At 41.8% G+C, this 21,995-nt stretch overlaps 1 protein-coding gene across 1 annotated transcript in view; it reads left to right on the forward strand.

Moving 5' to 3' along the window:
* Nucleotides 1-1,332: 1,332 nt before the first annotated feature.
* nrg3b (neuregulin 3b) overlaps nt 1,333-21,995 on the forward strand; it is a 215,413-nt gene continuing 194,750 nt past the window's right edge. The window contains exon 1 of the mRNA XM_034214835.1: nt 1,333-3,673. Within this exon, the coding sequence (XP_034070726.1) occupies nt 2,839-3,673 (835 nt within the window). The 5' untranslated portion in view covers nt 1,333-2,838. The remainder of the gene's footprint in view (nt 3,674-21,995) is intronic.

Here is a 21,995-nt window from a genome sequence, read left to right on the forward strand (position 1 = left end):
ATTTATGAAAATCAATTGGGAAAACCAACCCCGGGTTGGTGCAAATTGTTATGTGAAAACAATGCATTCAGAATGGCATACTTTTAGAGTCCTTTGGGGAATGTGAAGAGTTTGAAATGCATCCCTTTTTTGCCATGAGCCATAAGCAGTTTAAACAGTAATGATGAATGAGGTGTTTTTAACATTTTGTGGAATGATTGCAACGGTCTTGAACTGTGTGTTGCAGATGCTTATACAAATCTTGTTTAAAATACATACATTTTACTCTCCCTTACTCACATACCACCTTCCCCCACTTTATTTCACCCTCACAGAGGAACACACATACACACACCAGTTTTCAAGATTATTCCTATTACGCATCTATCCACCCAATTTTTCAATGCCAAATAATTGTTTTGAACTTGTCGATAACCCAGTTTAATTGTTAAATAGAATCAATCATGTTCCAAAGAAGCAGCTTTAAATAATACCATCATCCAACTTTATCTTGGAGAAACTATAAATGAGAACCAAAGAGTAAAACACGAGACACAAGAGACATCCAAATGTCTGATTAGCCTTTTGACAAACGCAACTTCTCAATTGTTAAAAAAATAACGTATTTTCAGATTAGAAATTAATCAAGGAAAACTGGGGACTCACACTTTGAAACTGAACTGCATTGAAGTGTCTTCTATGATGACAATGTGTGTAATAGATACCGGCAGTAGGAAACGAATGGGACTAGTTACAACTTGCTGTTTGCAAAAAATAATTTGGAATATTGCATGCAGAACATTTTAGATACTCTTTTTGTACATTCTCACATTTTGTTTTACCTGAACTTCGCATGTAGTGCCCCTGTTTTCATATTTGCATACATCATTGTGTTGTCAAATGCATGGCACCTATAGGTTCCTTCCTACACACAGGCTTTTTCAAAATTAAGAATACAAATGCCAAATGTGGCTATTCAAATGAGCCTTGATTATATTGTGTGTTTTCCTCTCATATTCTTAACTTACTGCCCATCATATGTTGTTGGCTGTGCACCTAAAGCCCCCCCTGTCCCTTGTGAACTGTTAAATAAAGGATTCATCTGCCCACGGACGTATCAAGTTGAAGTAGGGCTCTAACTCCCCCATAAATTATGAGCCAGGTGTTTGGTTTGTTTGCTCTTGTGTGCCACTGGTGGAAGACATCGGGGTGGCGCCTCCCTCCTCCTTCTACCCCTCCCTCCCTCTCACCGCTCCCTGGGGTGTGTCTATGGCAGCGCCTCTCCTCTCCACGCCGTGTGTGTGTTTGTGTGTGTGTGTGTGGGGCGCGTTGCTGTTGCTGCCGCCTCCTCCCTCTGCCTCCTATCTGCATCTGCTGCAGAGCTTAGCCAACACGCATCTTTCTCTCTCTTGTTTTCCCACAACCTCCATATTTTCTATCCACCAGAATGTTTTTCTGTCTCTCTTTTAGCTGATAAGGGAAGTCAGCGCACACATACATCCGTGGAGTCTGGGGGGAGACATGGGGCAGTCACAAGTCGTCACTTTGGAGTATTGAGGACGGCGGTGAACCGGAGGAGAGCGCCGGATGGGATAGTTGCCGTGCAGCCCACATCACTCACCGCGGATTGAACAACCCACCCAACAATCCCTCCACCCTCTCTCCCTGACTGTGTCTCATAGTCTGCAGCCTCCAAGAACAGCCGCCGCATCATTTTTTCAAAGCCCCCACCCTCCCTCCATCCTCTCTCCATCTCCTTTTCTGCTGCTTGCACCACTGTGGGAATGCAGTGAAGGTAAACCGGGCTTCTACACACACAGCGATACCGGATCTATCATCGCAGACAGACAGCTCTCCGGACGCACGACTGTCACTCTGGGAGAATCAGAGATCGGCGTAAGGGATTGGACCCGGATCAGTTGGATTTAGCCTGCTATACCGGGCAACCCCAACACCACCCCACACTGGCAGATCACATCAGATCCCTGCCTCGTCTCAGTTTCGGTGGCTTTCCCCGGCTCTCTCCCTACTGGATTACCGACAGCTGGAGCGCTTAAAAAGGGTGGCGGGGCATGGAGAACTGAGGGATATCAGAGGCAAACTTGAAGCAGCCGACAAATACACCTGCAAGGGAAGCTCTCTAATGTATGTAGAAAATGTCCAATAACTTCAATAAAACCTATGAAAATCACGGGTTAAAGTGAGTTGTATTTTAAGGACCTTATGCGACCGATAATCAACCAATTGAGAGTGGAGAAGGGTGCTGCCGTAGCCTGGGTTGTTGATCTACGCACGCACACACGCACATGGATTTACAGCTCCAGTCTGACGCGGATCGATATCCTTCTCCGTGCTTTTCACGTCGGCTTTTTTTTAACAAGGGAGTGAAGCATCCTGGGATTTATCCTCGCTTCGTTAGTGCTGAACTAAAGTGAGGCGCCACCTCGCTTCGCTCTCTCACCTCTCCATATCCTGCGTGCTCGTTTGGAAGTGTGTATGTTATTGTGCATATTTGTGTGTGTGCGTGTGTGTGTTTGGGTTGTTGTCCGCCAGAGGGAGTGTAGGTGATATTGCTTGTGTATGCATTTGAGTGCTGTGCCAGCTTTTAATTAGTACGGTGACTGTGAGTGGTTGTGTCTGCTTGTGAGCACGGGTGCTTGTGAACGCGGGTGCTTGTGCATTAGTTTGTGTTTTATATCTGTGCATGTATCTATATAGGCTAACTATTGTGCGTGTACGTACTTAAGATGCCCAACATCTCTTCTGCACCACATCCCCTTCCTCGTATATGTCCTTGTATCATTTGGCCACCTGTTTGACATCCTGAACACCCCAAGAGACAAAGAAAGCACAGGCAGGATGAGCGAGCGTTCGGGTGCAAGCAGTCTAGCTGCCATGACGCTGGAGGAGCCAGGGGCTGAACAGGCGTCTCCCAGAGCCCCGGGCCCCCTCCGCTGTGGCCCCTGTGCTGTGTGGCCTCGCCAGCAGACCTGGCTGTGTGCTGTGCCCCTGGTCATGGGCTTTGTGGGACTTGGACTCAGTCTGATGCTGCTGAAATGGATTGTTGTGGGATCCGTCCAAGACTATGTCCCTACTGATCTGGTGGATCCCAAAGGTAGCATTGGACAGGACCCTATATTTCTCTCCAAACCCAGTGCCATGCCCAAGGGGCCCGACATTTCCACAGCCACCACCACTTCAACTGCCTCTACCACAGCAATGGTGTCGACTACTACACCGCTAGCTGCAGATGGTACTGCCCCAGCGCCAAGAACTCGACCAGGGCCACCGGCAAACCACTCAGCCAATGGCAGCACTGCCAATGGGGAGGGTAACCGCGCTCCTCACCTTCACAACCGCATTGGCACCCGTGTTAGTGGGACTGTAGTTACCACCTCCACCACTCGGGCCACCCGACTAACCCCACCACCCAGCGGTAAGGAGGTCACCCCTCGCAGCACTGTTAAAAAAGGAACCGGCTCTGGTAATGGACGTAACGGCGCCGTCAACTCAAAGCCAGGGCAGTCTGCCACTGTCACCTCTACAGCATCCACTACAGCTACTGTGAAGACCACTGCCAAGCCGCAGCCGACCACCTCCCAGCAGGCAGCACCTGTCAAGCCCACGTCACGATGGAATCACGGGCGTCCAGGAAAGGGCCCGGCCACACGCCCACACCATCGCTTCAGAACACGTAAGTTCACTTTTTGGGTGCGTGCTTGAGTGTTGTTGTGAGGTTATTGATGGAACTTGAGATGAGTGTTTCACAAGAGCTCTTTTCTGGGCCTTTACTGTTGTAAAAATTGTATATCAATATAGCTGCTAGTTATCACATATAACTGTAGGCCTGGGTAAAAATATATCTCTATTGTCTGATATGCTCTGATATGACTCATGGTCTGAGAAAAATAAATGTACTTTAATATCTACATGGAAAGTGGATACTCCAGCAGCTTAACATTAATCGTATTCATTAGCACGGACAGATATCAGGGGATATTCGCAGTATTTTCACCCCTCTCGTCTTTATCTTTCACTTGTGCATTAATCCGATATGAATCTTACCTCCGGAGGAGTTTTTCTTTTATCACACGCTGGTTTGAGTACCATTAAAGGCAGGGCTCCATCTAGCAGAATTTACTTTGTTTTGTCTGCTTGAGTTGAGATGTTAAAGCTTTGGGATGTGTGCTGTGACCAAGGACAGCATATTTCTGTTATGAAAACAAATAACGGGAGCTGCTGAGATGTCGAAGAAGGAGAAAGGTTAGCCCTCACCTCCTGTCTAGAGGAATCAGATACAGCAAGGCCACACATCTCATTTAGATGAGATGATACTGGGAGTGTCGCAGGTACTGCTTTCACACTGCAGGGATACACTGAGAGGGACAGGGAGATAGAGACGGCTCAGAGGGTAAGGTAGATGGATGTAGGGGTGAGAATAAGGTTGCAAAGGACAAGTGGATAGAAATGTGGAAGCAAATTGAGAAACAAGAAGAAATAGTTGGATAAACAACATGAAGTATGAGAGGACGGCAAAGGAAGGAAGAGAACGCAGGAAGCATAACAAAACAGAGGAATGAAGAGTGGGAGCTGTGAGTAGAGAGAGATGGCAGATGGAGTGGGCTAAGTGAGGGAAAGGCTTGAGGGAGACTCAGGGTATAAAGCAAGAGAGCTCAACATTTTTGCGTATTTAGCATTGTGTAAAAAAGGAAGGCTTCCTGATTATTCATTCCACCGGGGACATTTTAACATCACAAGGCATTTTTTTCAGACGTGGGCGGGGCAGGATGTGAGTGTCATCATGAGTCCTGACTGTGTATGACTCTGTTGAATTGTTTCCCCTCAAACTACAGGCCCTCTATTTGTCAGCTTTGATTTATAACTCACTTTTGGCTCATGATCACCAATGTATACTTGCATTCACATTAGCTTCATGTGGTTGCAGTAATGTTAAGGACCCAGTGACAAGTACTGTGTAATGCTGTGGTTAAAATATGAGTTCAGTGCGTACACCATGGGAGGGATATTGTCTATTTCCTGTTTGTTTTTTTGTTTCTCAGTAAAGTGCTCTGGAGGGAAATGAAAAACATTCATGTGGAAACTGAACCCTTCATTTCTCAATTTTTCTGGTGTGGACAGCAGTTCCGGTTGACTACATAATATCATCTCGTTCATCAGTTGGAACGCGTCAATGGCATTGATTCCACAGGCAAACAGTGATCAAGTGGCATCATTGTCTTGCTCTTTACCTCAGGGCATACATATTTCCAGCATATACATTGGGTGGACATTGGATTTGAAACCATATGTACTCTATTGCAGTTGAATAGCTTTGAAGAAAACAGCTTTAACTTTGTGGTTTTCGTATTGAGAGAAATCAAGAACATCAACAAAGAATTCCAAATGTGACAAAAGTGTAGAAATGTCAATAGAAAGTCCTCAGACTCCTCTTGCAGCCTAATCCACTGATCCACAGTCAATTACGTCACCAGACAAAGAGCTGCCAAACAGCTGAAAGCTGCCAAACCAGGCAGCCCCCTTCTGTGAACATCAGGACACATCTGTCTGTACTGTATACTATAAAAAGGCACTGCATTCAAAAGCTAAAGCATGCTTAGTAAAGCTGTCCTCGGTGAATAAAAGCTTTCACATATACAAGTTATTTTCGGCGGATGTTGTTGATAGATTTAAAGTCTACATGTTGACATCATACTGAGTGGGCTGACTTTTTGGCTGACGTGTGACATATTTTCCCCTGTATTTAGTAAATGTCTATCAGGCTACAGGTAGCTGTCGACAGACAGCAAAACACTCTTTTACGTTCATTTTCTAAAATCAATGTGAACAGATTTTTGCCAATATTCTTTTGTAAACTCCACAGTACTAAACCAGATCTTTCTAATGAAAGCTATAAACTCCCGCCCCATTTCTTTCCAAAAACATCACCATGGCAGCTCTTGCTCTTTGGTTAGCATTGGAATAATTGATGATGTCAGTGATTTAAAACAAAACAATATTCCCACAAAAAGTGATATTTGAAGAAATAGATCTTATCTGCTTTCTTTTTGTATACTGCCATTGCAATAGCTATTACATAGAAAGTTATGGCAGTCCTCTGCTATTATAAATATATTTCAAACATCCATGAATCAGTGATCTTTTACACTTCATCTTTATTATGTTTTATTTAAGTCTCTCCTTGTTGTAAAACTGTGGAAGGTTAAGCAAAGAAAATCATTAAAATAAAATTAAAGTCAGCAGGTCTCATGATAAATTGCAGACTTTTATTGTACTATTTAAATATATTACATTTATTGCAGAATAGGTGTCTATGTAAACATACAGTATATATGTGTCTTGGTTACTACTGATTTAATTTTACATTTATCAAAGCCCTTATTGTTACATTTTTGAACTACAAATCTCCTTGTGCATACAACAGCTGTAAATCCATTGATTTATATAGTTCATAGGTTCATAAACTATTGTGGTAGCACTTCCAGTATTCAAAGACAATTCGAATTCACACTGTATCAAACAACAATAAACATTAAGGAACGTGGCTACAATATAATAGTCAGCGGAGCTCACCGTCGATGCGTATTCTCCCAAGGCAAGGCTTTGTATTAAACATCATCCCGTTGTTATGTGTTTCTTTCCCTTGCTTCATATTGACATGATTTTTTTATGGGTTAAAACATTGAAGCATTCTCTTTACTGCATATTACTTTCATTCCACTTCTGTGCTGTTTATATTTATTCACATAACCCTAGTGTACAGCATTAATGTGCTGTAATAGATGCAAAACACTAACACAGTATCCTTTAGGGCACAACACAGCCTTTTATGAATCAAGCTTTGGGAGTTTCGGAAATGCAGCTCCTTCTAAAGCTTGAATGTATCGAGCATACTAGTATGTAGAGTTGTGCAATGCAGCGTACTTAAAGTGTAATGATGCACAGAAAATGTCTCAGCTGATGATGAAATGCTCTGTAAAACATGGCTTCAGGTGCATTTGCCTTTACCCACAGCCAAGTGATTTCATATATTATGTTAAATGTTGTGCTAATGCAGTTATACTATATGGTCTTGGGTTTCACATAATCTGGGCTGCGTATAGGAGGCAGTGACATGCATTGTTTCCTACTCCACTGACGGCCATTGCTCCTGCTTTTTGGTGAAGATCTAAATGAATCTCTGTTTTATGATTGAAAGACAAGCTCTGTCCGTTGGGGATAATACCATATTTCACCTTCTCCTTTAGTCTTTTTTCTCCATCATTCTCCACCTTACCCCATACTTATTGTGTCCGCTCTCTGTGTCATTGTATACCTCCCTCCTTTTTTGCTTTGCTTTTTGTGCTTTTCTATCTTCCTTTGTTTGCTCCTCAGCTTGCATTGATGAACATATGGGAGGCAGACACAGATAAACTGGCACACTTGTGAACACAAAGACGAGCATCAAGCATGTGTGCAGCCACACTCATGAATTCACACATTATCTGTGTCTATGGCTGTTAGGTATCCGAATCCACTCTCTACATGCAAGCCCCATTGGCTCAGAAGTAGGGAAATCACAGGCACAATGAATGCCTGTTGGGGAAACCATGGACGCTGTGTTGGCTCAGGGCCCAATCCCACTCTCTTCTCGCTTCTGAGAAATCTTCCTTAGTGAAGTGTGGTTGTAATTCCATGCACATCTCACTCGCCTGATTCCAGAGCAGCTAATCGCCAGCCACATTCACATTTTTGTCAAGTAATTCAAAGGTCTGGTGTTGCTTTTCAGTGGAGTCAATGGCTGCTTCCCCTCCAGTTGGAGAAAACAACCGAGTCAGTCAGCGCCTTATAGGTGGAACTTATTTTGTCATCTGTGTGAGAGCCAGACGCAGCTATCAAGGCTTCTGTTAATCAACTGACTGAAGCAACAACCATTAACCACCAGAACAGCTGTGCACTGGAGGCATTTTCATTTTTTTAGAGATGAAAAAGTGTTTTGTTGACATCCCCATAGGTTTAATTTATCAGCTGGTTCCGTTGGCATCTCGGAAAATGGATGGGGAGGATTCAGTACTTATAGTCGGCCCTACATCTTTTCTAAAGTGAACAGAATTCTTGAGTATGTAATCACCTATAAAGTCAATTAGCAAAAACCATTTCGGCATGTTATAGCTGTCTATTAGCCACCGAACTGCAAACGCTGATTCTATGTTGCCTGAAAAATATGTTGACCAGATGGATACTTTAGTTACAGTGATTGGCCCGAATAGAAAAATAAATCCAAACAGAAAACGGCTTAATCAGAGGAAAATGTCAAACCGAAAACTGGGGGGCGGTAAGGAAGAGACATTTCAGTCTGAATAACTAGCGTCATGCAGCTATGGAGTCTAAAAGGCAGTCAGATGTTATGGCACATTTTTATTTCAGATAGCGAAACACAGGAGAGTGACACGGATGAACGTTTTCTCTGATGTCCTGGAGAAAAATAACAGTTCCTGACACGAAAGCCTATGTTTTTTTTGTTGTTATTTGTTTTTCTCCCTGACTATACATGATGCCTGCCCAAAGTACTAATGTAGGACCAGTAGAGCGTGTAAGGGGGATTAAAAACAAAGATATAAATCCAGTTTGCCTCTCTCTTTGTCTCCAGGGAGGTCAGGCTCAGATTTGCCGGGCTGCCTCTGAGACCCCTCTGTTTCTCCTGAGACACGCTCTGCTTGTTCGTTGAGGCCGGCCTAAGCAGGGCTGCTTCTGCACAGTGTGTGTGTGTGCAGCTGCAACAATTCACAAATATGGTCCTAGTTGGAAGGCAAGCTTTTGTGCCTTAGCTTTTATCATTTGAATCTCAAAGTTGTTCAGAAACATTTGAACCCAAACTGTTTTTTTTTGGTCTCAGCATGTGACTTACAGATCTTCTCTTACAAAAGCTTGTTGTAAGCCTCAGAGAAGTAGCTCAATGCTGCAATTTGATGTTAACACACTGAGTAATAGCAATCGAGCTAGTGCTAGGGATTTTCAGTCACAGTAAAAAAGTGTGCCATTGTCTGACAATGGTGGCCAATCACATTTAAATGGCTTTAAAGATTTAATTATTTAAAATGAATAGGGATTTCTGTAAATGCTGGCATAAAAGTCATGATCCCAGAATATAAATTATTTATATTAGCATAGCTGAAGGAGGCATTAGCAAAAACCATGCCCTCAGACATGCTACAGTAAATGTAATCCTTTTGACATTGTGAACCGGCAGGCCTCCAGTAGCGTTTCTATAGTGCAAAACATGTACATATACAATCTCAACACATTCTCAAGTGTGTCCCTGACCATGTATCTGGCAGAGAGATTTGACACTGATGGGCACCAATTACAAAACAGAATGCATCAGTGGGAAAATCCTGCAGACAAAGTGTCCTCGAGTGACAACCCAGAGAATGCTTGGAATTGTGTAGGAATTGATCCCATGCCCTTTCCATTGCTGGTGCTGTGATCTACCCACTGAACCTCACTAAATCAATAAGGAAGAGGGCGGCAGGGAGAGCCCCCGAGTAAGGAGGGCCGTGAGACAGGGAAAAAGAGAGAGAGCAGAAGGACAGAAATATGGCGTGTTGGATAAAAAAAGAAAAAAAAGAATTTGTCTTGGCGAGGCTGTCAAAAACCATGAGAGCATGCTCCAGAAGCAAGGATCCAGCTGCAAGGTAAAAGCATACACTCATCACAGTTGAGTGAATGAGGTCTGGCTCAACATTTTACATATCTCCGACCACCTTCTACCCGCTTTATTATTATCTCTCTCATTTTCATGCAGATTGCCCTAAAGGTATTATCCATATTTGAATGTCTTTTGCTTCAATCCTGTCACCACAATGTTTCCGAGATGTACCCTTTACAGAAATCAATCAGCAAGATATGTAAATCAGAGCTGGTTAGCAGTGTATTATGTTATACGGTACCTTATATATACATTTTATGGAACCATAGGTTTGTGTATGAGTGTCAATGGGAGACTCTTGTAATATTCGGAAATGAAGACGATAAAGAACATTTTTATTAAACTTCGAGTAAGAGTCACCAATGTAGAGCTGGATCTGTTGCCAAACAAGAAATGAATAGGCTACTTTTTTACTTAACCCTCTATGGCATACTGTTGCCCTCAGGCAACAAACCACTTTTTTCGACCTCACACTGGCCCTCTAAATATTTTTATTTTTTTAAATATACACAAGGTCACCTGACATGCTGGTGTCCAATAAAATGAGGGAATTATATGGGTGTGGCATTTTGTCTGGGGGTGGAGCAGTCCTTTCTGCAAGCAAAGCTGCAGGGGACTCAGGGCCACCACTTGGTAACATACATTTAACTTTTTAACATATTAGAAATGTACACAACTTAAAATAAAAAATACATGCATGTGCATGAATACGTAAATAAGTATATTTGATTGTTTAAAGACTTATTATGTATTTATTAATTAGCTAAAACTATGTTTTTTTGTTCGTTGCCTCAGGGCAACACTGTGCCACTTGACCACTTTTTTCCAGGCAATATCATACAAGTGTGCAAATGTGCTCAGCTGTGAAATGATAAACCTAATCAATGTTTTTACCTCTACTGATATTTACAGGAAATGGACCCAAAACATGTTATGGGCAGAAGGGACACGATCAGGCCGTTAGGGCTATTCCGTCTGACAGTGAGGACAGTGAAGGTCAAGATAGGGTTAGGTACACAGACACACACACACACATACACACATACACACATACACACACAGACACGCACATACACATACACACATACACACACAGACCCGCACATACACACAGATATACACACACACATACAAACACATACACACACAGACACGCATATACACACAGATATACACACACACATACAAACACATACACACAGACACACACACACACCCACAGCCACACACAGCCACACACAGACACACACAGCCACACAGCCACAGCCACACACACACACACACACACACACACACACACACACACACACACACACCACACACACACACACACACACACACACAGACAGAGACACACACAGACAGAGACACACACATACAAACACATACACACAGACACACACAGACACACACACACACACACACACACACACACACACACACCACACACACACACACACACACACACACACACACACACACACACACACACACAGAGACATACAAACACAGACACACAGACACACACACATGCAGACACACGCAGACACACACACACACACACACACACACACACACACACACACACACACACACACACAAAGAAAACCTTTTGAATTCATATAGAGTTGTTTTTTCTATTTCTTCTGAATTGTAGAAATCCTTGGTGTTTCAATACCCTCGTAGCACATTGGTGCCCTGAGGCAACAACCCAACCCCCGGTTGAGGGGTGAGGGGGGGTCACATTTTATAATTGATATAATATCAGGGACCCCTAGGCTCCTAAAACACATGGTGAAACATTTTTTTCCTCCCAAAATAAAAAGTCATGCCATAGAGGGATAATTTATTTTCAAGTTTTACCTTGATGCATAATGTACATGCAGAATGCACATGCACATGCAGAATATGCTAATGGTTTGGACACACAAGGTTGAAACTGCTACCAAAACGTCTCATGTTGGTTCAGCGGTTCAGTTCGGCGTCTACTCTGTCACATCCTAAATCGTAGCCTTGGATTGCTGTTGCATGCCGTCCTCTCTCAAACATGGGACATTTGATCTTTGAGATGTGCCTCTTAGGCAACACTTCCTCTCAGGCTGTTTACATATTCCCCCTCCTTCTGTTGAATTGGCTGTGACTTACCACAACCTTGGCCCTGACCTTTTCTAACCTAAAGCATATAGGACTGTTGGGGGTGCTAAAAGGCCGTGGACCAATGCTTCTCGAGGGACATGGGCTTGGTAAACAAAAGTCCTCGTTAATAGAGTGCCACAGTGACACATCCTAAAACCCGGAAGTAAGCTTCTTCCGGTTCCCTCGACAAAAAAGCAATGCAATTTCTCCATAGGATTTTGGAAAATAGCTCGAAATAAGGTCTGTGGTTGACACACATTTAAGAGACGGATCACGTTTTGTTCAGTCGGATAATCTCCACATGTCTACTCTACCCTACTTTTATAATTTTCGAATCATAAATCTAATCGATAGATTATGTGAGCTTACTTCCGGGTTTTAGGATGCGTCACTGTGGCACTCTATAGGCAAGGCAAGGCAAGGCAAGTTTATTTATATAGCACTTTTCAACACAAGGCAATTCAAAGTGCTTTACAAAAAATGAAAGACATTAAGAAAATGGCATTAAAAAGAAAAGCTAATAAAATAAACATTAAAAGAAAAAATACATGGATAAAAGTTACAGTGCAGTTTAAGATATGAATAGTTCGATTAAAAGCAGCGACAGAAAGAAAAGTCTTCAGCCTGGATTTAAAAGTAGTCAGAGTTGCAGCGGACCTGCAGGTTTCTGGGAGTTTGTTCCAGATATTTGGAGCATACTAACTGAACGCTGCTTTACCATGTTTAGTTCTGACTCTGGGGACAGAAAGCTGACCAGTCCCTGAAGACCTGAGAGATCTGGATGGTTCATAATTTAGCAGGAGGTCAGAAATGTATTTTGGGCCTAAACCATTCAGTGCTTTATAAACCAGTAGCAATATTTTGAAATCTATTTTTTGACACACAGGAAGCCAGTGTAAAGACTTCAGAACAGGAGTGATGTGATCCACTTTCTTAGTGTTAGTGAGGACTCGAGCAGCGGCGTTCTGAATCAGCTGCAGCTTCCTAATAGATTTTTTAGTGAGACCTGTGAAGACACCATTGCAGTAGTCGAGTCTACTGAAGATAAAAGCATGGACAAGTTTTTCCAAATCCTGCTGTGACATTAGTCTTTTAATCCTAGATATATTCTTTAGGTGATAGTAGGCTGATTTAGTAACTGTTAATGTGACTGTTGAAACTCAGGTCAGAGTCCATGACTACACCTAGATTTCTGGCTTTATCTGTTGTTTTGAACATTGCAGACTGAAGCTCAGCGCTAACTTTTATACGTTCTGACTTGGCTCCAAAAACCATTACCTCAGTTTTATCTTTGTTTAATTGGAGAAAGTTCTGACACATCCAGTCATTGATTTGTTCAATGCACTTACTCAGTGTTTGAATTGGAGCATAGTCTCCTGGTGAAATTGTTACGTAAATTTGTGTGTCATCTGCATAGCTATGGTAACTTATTTTGTTGTTTTTCATTATCTGAGCCAGTGGTAGCATGTAGATGTTAAAGAGAAGAGGCCCCAAGATAGAGCCTTGAGGAACCCCACATGTCATATTTGTCAACTCAGATGTGTATTTACCTATAGAAACAAAGTTGTTTCTGTCCTTTAAGTAGGATTCAAACCAATTTAGAACTGTTTCCGAAAGTCCCACCCAGTTTTCCAGTCGGTCTAGTAATATGCTGTGGTCAACAGTGTCAAACGCAGCACTGAGATCTAATAATACTAACACTGAAGTTCTGCCACTGTCTGTTTAAGTGGATGTCATTAAAGACCTCTACAAGAGCAGTCTCAGTGCTGTGGTTTGGACGAAAGCCTGACTGGAACACATCAAAACAGCTATTTAAATGCAAGAAATTACTCAACTGTTGAAAAACAACTTTTTCATTGATTTGACCTAGAAATGGGAGGTTTGATATGGGCCTGTAATTGTTCATTACTGAAGCATCTAGATTATTCTTTTTTAAGAGCGGTTTAATGACTGCAGTTTTCAGGGCCTGTGGAAAAATACCTGAGTGAAGAGATTTGTTTAGTATATGAAGTAGATCTGAGGCCATGCAAGGAAAAACATCTTTAAAAAATCCTGTTGGAATAATATCAAGGCAGCAGGAGGAGGATTTCAGAAGTTGAATAATGTCCTCTAGGTTTTTATCATTAATCTGATGGAATTGTGTCATGATGTCTGAATTGATGTTAGGTGGACACAGAGACAACACATTTGCTGTTCCTGAAGCAGAGGCACTGACTGCTTGTCTGAATTTTGTCAGTGAAGAAGGAAGCAAAATCATTGCACGCCCTGGTGGATAGAAATTCAGAGGCTACTGACACTGGGGGGTTAGTTAGTCTGTCGACGGTAGAAAACAAGGCACGTGCGTTGTTTTTGTTTTTGGTAATGATGTCAGAGAAGAACGATTGTCGTGCGTTTTTCAATTCCAAATTATAAAGGCCAAGTCTCTCTTTATAGATTTAAAAGTGAACCTGGAGATTTGTTTTTCGCCACCTGCGTTCAGCTTTTCGACATTCTCTTTTTTCTGTTTTCACGCTCATGGCCTTTCTCCATGGAGACATTTTCTTGCCAGACACTTCCTTTAACCTAGTTGGAGCAATGGCATCTATAACATTTTTAATTTTTGAATTAAAATGATCTACTAGCTCATTTACTGAGATGTTAGCAGGGGCAAGTATGGTAGAAAAATTCTGCATAAACATTTCCCTAGTATTTTCAGTTAAATATCGCTTTGTGGTTACCTCTTTTTGAACATTTTTGTGAACAGAAATAGAGCTCTCAAAGAAAACACAGGAATGGTCAGAGAGTGCAACATCAGTCACCACAACCTTAGAGATATTCAGACCCTTTGAGATAATTAAGTCCAGAGTGTGCCCCTTATTGTGCGTGGGCTCCGTCACATGCTGAGTCAGTCCATAGCTATCAAGAACAGAAAACAGTTCTTTAGCCCCTCTGTCCTGGGGGTTGTCAACATGGATGTTAAAATCACCAACAATGACTAGACGGTCAAAGTCAATACACACTACAGACAGCAGTTCAGTAAAGTCATCAAAAAAGCTTGCACAGTATTTGGGTGGTCTATAGATATTTAGGAACAGAGCTCGAGAGGAGCATTTCAGCTGAAGGGCCACATATTCAAAAGAATTGTGTTGTGTTGCTGCTGCAGTAGAAAACAAGTTTATCTGATTCCTCTGAGTGACATTTGACTGTCAGGCAGCAGAGAGGAGACTTGTAGGTTGTTGGAGGAGAAGCTTGCCGTCTGTAAGTACTGACTGAGGCCATCTTAGGACTTCTTAATGTCAATGTGTGATTTATGTAGACAAAATGTCCACCGGGATGTGACAGAGAGAAGAAGAGCTAAGGTGGGGGCTGTAATATTCATGTATGGGAAGAGAAACATGTAGAATGTGGTGTTGCCGGAAGTGTGAATTATTAATGAAGCTTCCCTGTTATAAAGTGCTTGAGATGTCCCATGCTCAGTGGTCTAATGGCTGAAACCAAGTACAGGATTTTTACTTTGTGACAGTCTAATATAACCTAAAGCATTTCAGAGGCAACAATAGTCATATGGCTTTTCAAAATATAAAGGTCCTCGTAAAATCTGGATTTACGTTTGGCCTCTAATTGCTCATCTCTCTTTTCATACCCCTCCCCTGCAGAGTTAATGGTTACTAATTCTCCCACAGAGAAATAAAGGTGTTTTCAGCCTAAAGAAAGAAATAATCCTAATTGAAAATAAACAATGGGATCATTATTGTCTCTGAACAAGACTCCCCTGCTTTACATCTTTTTAAATTGGAAGGAATGGAGAACAATTCTAAGGACTGGGTTTAGTGGTGGCAATGTGTGTGTGCTGGGGGAGTACTCACTAACTCACTCATTTTAATCACATGCTGTCATGCCTACTTACCCACAAGTCAGCCACCGTGCTTTTTTTTCACATCTTAGGAATGGGTACTTAGTATTGGCCTGCTTCTAATTGACAAAACCTCCAGTTCACCATTCTTTCATTCATTAATATATTAGTTCTCTCCTCCATTCATCCATTCATTCATGTGCAGATAAGGAAGTGAGTTGCTGATAGCTCAAGGGGGCACTGAGATATGGTGGTGAATGTGGCTGTGGCAGCGCAGAGAGGATTACAGTCCATCATATCTGATCTGAGACTGTTAGATCCAAATATTGAATTACGGACCCTGCGGGGTCTCTGGTTCCGTTATCAATTTGCAAAGGAATAACGCGGAAAGGAAAAGAGATGAGAGCTGGAGGGAGAACGTCTTGCTTTGAGGCAGGTTTAGTCAGGATGCAATGAATCTAATAACAAGCAATTCATTTTTTGTTCAAGGGACTGCAAGTGGTAACACAACTGCCATGCCCTGTGTGATTTAGGTATTGCTTGAGTCCTTCTTCCTTTTTTCTGTTGGATATTTGGTCTCAATTTGAAGGTATTACAGCTGTAGTGGCTGCATAAAGCCTTCATTAACCATTATGAAAACATATTTATGGCCCACATATCCTTTTAAAGCATGCATTTTAAATGCTGTTTTAAAAAGAGTGTAAGAATGTAACACCTACATACGGAAAAAAGTCAGAATTCTGACTTTAATCTCAGAATTCTGACTTTTTTCTCCCAAAAAAAATTATGTTTTTTTTGTTCTGAGAAAAAAGTCAGAATTCTGAGATCCTCCCAAAAATATATATATGATGTTTTTGAGGTTTATTAATACGAGATCACATTTCCTTTTATTTTTTAATTGGATGCTCAAGTGACAATTCATTCCTCTCTATCATTTATAACATGCTCTCATTCTGTTGGTGTAGCCTCCAGTTGTAAAGTATCATTAGGATATTTTTGCATAAATTCCTCCAAACTTGTCTTCTTAGCCTCGTTTCATGCAACATGGAAGGACACTTAAATCTCGACTTCAGATGTGGATCATGATTTTCTCACTAGCTCTGTTCACACATAGCATCTGGGTGCATGACGAGCCTGCAGGAAAGTGTGGATTGCGGAGGTTGCAGCAGTCGGATTGATTCACAGCAATGTGTGGCCTGCTGCCACCTCCAGTGACGGGAACTGTGCCATGATGCCCCGGTTGAGATGGAGAGGCTTGTTGTGGCGTGTGGAGGTGGAGGTAGAGATGGAGGTCACCTCTTTCTCTCACCTCCCTCCCGCTATTTTTCATGCCTCTATACTTAGTTCCTCCTGTTTTTATTTACCATCCTCCTGTCCTCTTTTTCAAGGCACAGTCTTAATTCTCTCTTTGCTTTTCTGTGTGTCTTTTTTTCATTCACCTCACATAGCTGATCATATGAATAGCAACCAATGAGAGCTCTTATCTTTGAGTGCACCGGAAGAGATTAAAGTATCATTTATCATTCCTTATTATCTACTGTCATCACTTCCTGCAAAGAAGGAAGTGATGATAAGGAACAAAGACTATTTCATTGTTATTACCAACGTGGGGTTTTATTCTCTTAAGGGCCCCTGAAATCCTTCAGTTCTCCATTTCGCACCAAAGCCTAAAGCGGCATAGGTGTTAGATATTCTTGCTTACTCATTGCTTTCCATGACATCTCAGTGCCTTTCTAAAACTTGTCAGTTCAAATCTTTTTGCACCAAACTGTAAATGTCAAATGACATAGCTTATTATTAAATTAATTTTGTATGTTGTAAAGCATTACATAATTGTAGGCCTACTATGTTGTACTTCAATGCATAAATGAAGAAATTAGCAAATTTTTTGAACTATCAAAAGACAATTAAATGACAATCCCTTGACGTTGGAATTATATAATATTATTTTTCTTCATTGTTGTAACTGAAAGTAAATCCTCCATTTCATGCCTTTCCAATAGATTTTAATTTGACTCTACCACTGTGTTATAATGTTATGACCATAAAAAAACGCTCCCTTTTTAGAATGGGAAACTGTGAGCGTTTCAATAAAATATAGGCTAAGAAACATTGTCTATAAAAAGAATAAGAACTTAACATATACTTTCTGTAATTTAGTAAAAGGTTATGGTTCTGTTTCTAACATACACCCCATAAAGGAGTTGTATATCATATCATATATTATATATATCAACAAAGCTGCCTTAGGAACAAGCTCTTCTTTTCTTTCCTAAAAATCAATCAGGGGTCTACAAAATATTCCACACCCTGCTGCTAGCCTTCTGAATTAAACTATAAAGAAAGAGCCAGTATGCATGGAGTAATGAGGTTTTCTTTAAACACAGTCTAATCTTAAGAACAGTAGCTCCATGTATCATAAGAACCTTAAGTACTTTTGCTCAAATATAAAGCTTAGAATGTCTGAGCACTGGCCTACATTGTAGATCCTGTGTTATTCTATGTGTAGTCCTCAATCAGTCTGATCCTCCATTGTGGATGTGTTAGATGTTGGGAAGCAGAAGAAGAAACATTAGAGCTTTGCATCTCTGCTCGGGAACATATGGACGGCCGTTTCCACGGATAATAGTGAGGCAACTTCAGTGACACAGCTTAAACGACGTCTATTCATCTCGACTATACTAGACTTTCTGCACGTCTCTTTCTATTGCAATACATTTTAATTTACTCTGTTGCTATGTGTCAATATAATGGAGACAGGGAATTTGAAAGATTGTGTGTTCCCAATTTTTCAAAAGAAGAAGACCGAAAGATGGCACTTGTGAAGTTACAGCAGATGTCAGTATTTTTCAAACATTGTGTCAGAAGCCCCAGGTGAGCCGATCGTGGCATTGATAAGAAGTGAGAGTGGGAGCCCAAGTGGAGACGAAGATGGAGAAAGGGATCGACTGAGGTCCTCTCATTTTATTTTTCCCGGGGGCGCGCACAGCTTGTCTCATGCGGTAATCCATGCATGGTAAAACCTTATCCATGGGGATAATGTCAACTCACTCCAGAAGATAACAAGACAAAAGCCCTTGCCTAGTGCTCACTCCAGAGTGTGTTTCATATTTCCCTAATCTGGTATCTTACATGGCTCTGTTCTATGGATTTGTTGCCCAAGCTTGCGATTAACACAAACACACACACACACAAACGCCCATGCTTTGAACTGTGTAGCTTTTATAATACAAAAACATGGTGGACTATGTAAAGCTCCTTTTTTCCATTTATGGAAACACAATTGTGAATGTAGCAGCACAAAGGCTGCATGGGAAGAGTGTGTAGTGTGTCTAAAAGCTTGCCATTACTGATTATTATTTTAGCCGTGGATTTAAGTGTACCAGATGTTTTTATTGGACGAGCACTCATAGATGTTTGTTTACTCATAGCGAGTTGATTGAGCTGGCGCTAGTGGAGAGTAACTGTACAGCCTGCTGTGCTTCCAAGTTAAATGGAGGAGCCAGTTGTCAAATATTGGTGGGTAAAATTGAGTGAGTGGACACCTATTTGATGTGTGTTTGTGTGGGGCACTGCGAGACTAGCAGCATAGTGTAAGTATCAAAAGATCATAAAAGGACATTTTGCAGTGTGGTTCAAGCTCAAAGTGGCCTAAGAGATGAAAGGTTTAAGAGCACTGCATCTTCACAGGACTGAAAGAGCATCCATCGCATTCACACCCAACACTTCAGACAACTCTGTGAATTATATATTGAAAGTTCTCCCCCAAACATCCAGCGAGAGACATCTTTCTCCCTGTCTCTCTCCTTCCCTCTGATGTGCTGCATTGAATCATTGATAGGACATCCACAACAACGGCGCTCCTCCCTATAAAACACCTGTCACAGACAGCCTGAAAGGAATACAACCAGAGCGAGATGTGGAATCTGTTTTGATCTTACGGAAAAGTGAGCATGCAGCAAAAAAAATCATGCATATTGTGCCTTGGATACAAATAGTGCTAATGCCATGTGGTTTAAGAACCAGATTCAACATTTGATACAACGGCTGACAGTTGTTAACAGACTGGAGTTTTCGTCAAACTTAAATTATTTTCATTGTAATTTCATGAAAGAGCAGTTTTTATTATCCAATGTGTCTTCATGGGAACACCAAACCCTATTATCTATTTTCCATGATTGCTATTAATGAAATAGAATGATGGGGTTTGGTGGAAGCGGGACCCAGCAGTTGTTGGCGCTATAATGCACTCAGTCATCAAGTATACTCTTTGATCCCAGATGGAGACGGGGATGCTTCAGGGATATGATGGAATATTTTATTGCAGTTCTGGGAAAGCATTTGGTGGGGTTTCCTCAGTCCGTCATTCTCTCTCCATCATAGTAACTTAAACTTTAAAGCTTCAGCTCTGTACCCAAGTGACTATTTTACATGTTTTCACTCTTAAACCGGCTATTTTACAAAAGGACTCTCCTTCTTCTTGAGTTGTTAGTGTGTGTGTAAAGGGTGGGTGTAGTAGGACATGCAGGGGTTGGATGCTGCATGGTAGTAAAGAAGAGGCTGACAATCCAGCAACAAAAGAGTCCATGGCATTACAGGGAATAATGAAGATTAAGCTGAGACGGGGTAGCGGGCAGATTGGAGGGTCATTGTGTAAGATCAATGTATGGCGGGAAGTGGAGATAGATGAAGGTTTAGGGCAGACGGTTTTCCTGTTTCTCAAAAGAGAACTCGGCTTGATTAAAAGAACCCTACGTTTCTCTGAGTAGCCACGTCAAGGCTTGATCAGATAAGAAAATAAAGTACAAGGCATTATTCATGGCTTGCTTTTTGGCAGAGGGTTTGGGAGAGTTTTAAGTTGTCGGATTTGGGACCCACAAACCACACATTCCCTAAACACAATAATGATATGCTTTTTGAAGTATGCTGTCAAAGTGGGTTTAATTTGAAGCTCACCTGTCGTTCATCACAGTAAACTTTAAAGATGGTTCTATCTATTTGTACTCACTGGCCTGACTCTAAAGCAAAGCATGGTGTATTAATAACAAGCAAGACTGCATTTTTGTGTTGGATCCCATCCAGGGCAACGCCATCAAACACTGGGCATAAGTCAGCCATGCTCTTGTGTGTGTGTGTGTGTGTGTGTGTGTGTGTGTGTGTGTGTGTGTGTGTGTGTGTGTGTGTGTGTGTGTGTGTGTGTGTGTGTGTGTGTGTTGTGTGTGTGTGGTGGTGTGTTGTGGTGTGTGTGGTGTGTGTGTGTGTGTGTGTGTGTGTGTGTTGTGTGTGTGGTGATATCGTCTATCCACACGTCCATTGTGTGTATGTAGGGAGACAGAGAGAGGAGATAGCAAGGCCAGATGGGTCCAGCTGTGGATCTGGTGGCCTAGATAAAGGCTAGATGGGTGCCACCACCTTCATGAGGTGCCAGCAGAACATTTGGAGTAGGTGTTATAAGCTTGAAGGCTTTAAAGGACACAGACATACAGGCAATGGAGTGGTACCAATAAGTAGTGGATTTTTAATGAAGTTTATAATGAACATCCTTAGAAATTGACCAGAGGCTTTTAATTGATTTTCAATCAGGAATCACCTAATTAGTGGTTCCAAAATGTTCAAACAATTACTGATTACATGTGTTATTAAACATTTTCTGAATGGTTAAATAACACTTTCCCAAAAGGTGACTCTGCAACAACAAAATGACTATAGACTAATCGGTCAAGCTGTAAATTACATGAATCAGCAAACATTTTAAAGGACTTGAATCAGCAAATATATACTGTTTCAAGCCTGACAAAGGACCATGTCATCAATCATCAAAATAGTAGCCTTTATATTTTCTTAACATATATATTTTTCGTAACACTTAGTTGAAAATGTAAAAAATCTAAACCCTTCTCTTGTTTTCAAGTTTGACCAGACAGTGTTTGCAGCCTGTAGCGGCCATTTCAGAAAACCTCCAGCACACAGCCCACTCTCACACAAACACTTAAATGGCCATTATGAGAGGAGAGGTGGAGAGAGGCCTGCAGGAGGGGAGGAGGTGAGGTAGCCAGCCTCTGTCCTTTTCCAGGGAACTCTAGGACACCGAGAGCTTTCGCCAGCACCCCAGGGAAGGGGAAGACAGATTAATGCAGAGGCTTTAATATTTCAGATGAAAACGTATTACTGCTCTCCTGCTCTTTCTACCCCCCCCCACCTCTCTCTCTCTCTCTCTCTCTCTCTCTGGCACAGAGAAGTGGGCTTGCTTTCTCCTCTTATGTCTTCCTCTCTGGCTAGGAGCTAGAATATATTTTGCTGAGGGGAAGATTTCCCCCCGTCCAGGGCTTCTCTGTCTACCCA

This window comes from Gymnodraco acuticeps, unplaced genomic scaffold (genome assembly GCF_902827175.1).
Source record: "Gymnodraco acuticeps unplaced genomic scaffold, fGymAcu1.1, whole genome shotgun sequence".
NCBI classification, from domain to species: domain Eukaryota; kingdom Metazoa; phylum Chordata; class Actinopteri; order Perciformes; family Bathydraconidae; genus Gymnodraco; species Gymnodraco acuticeps.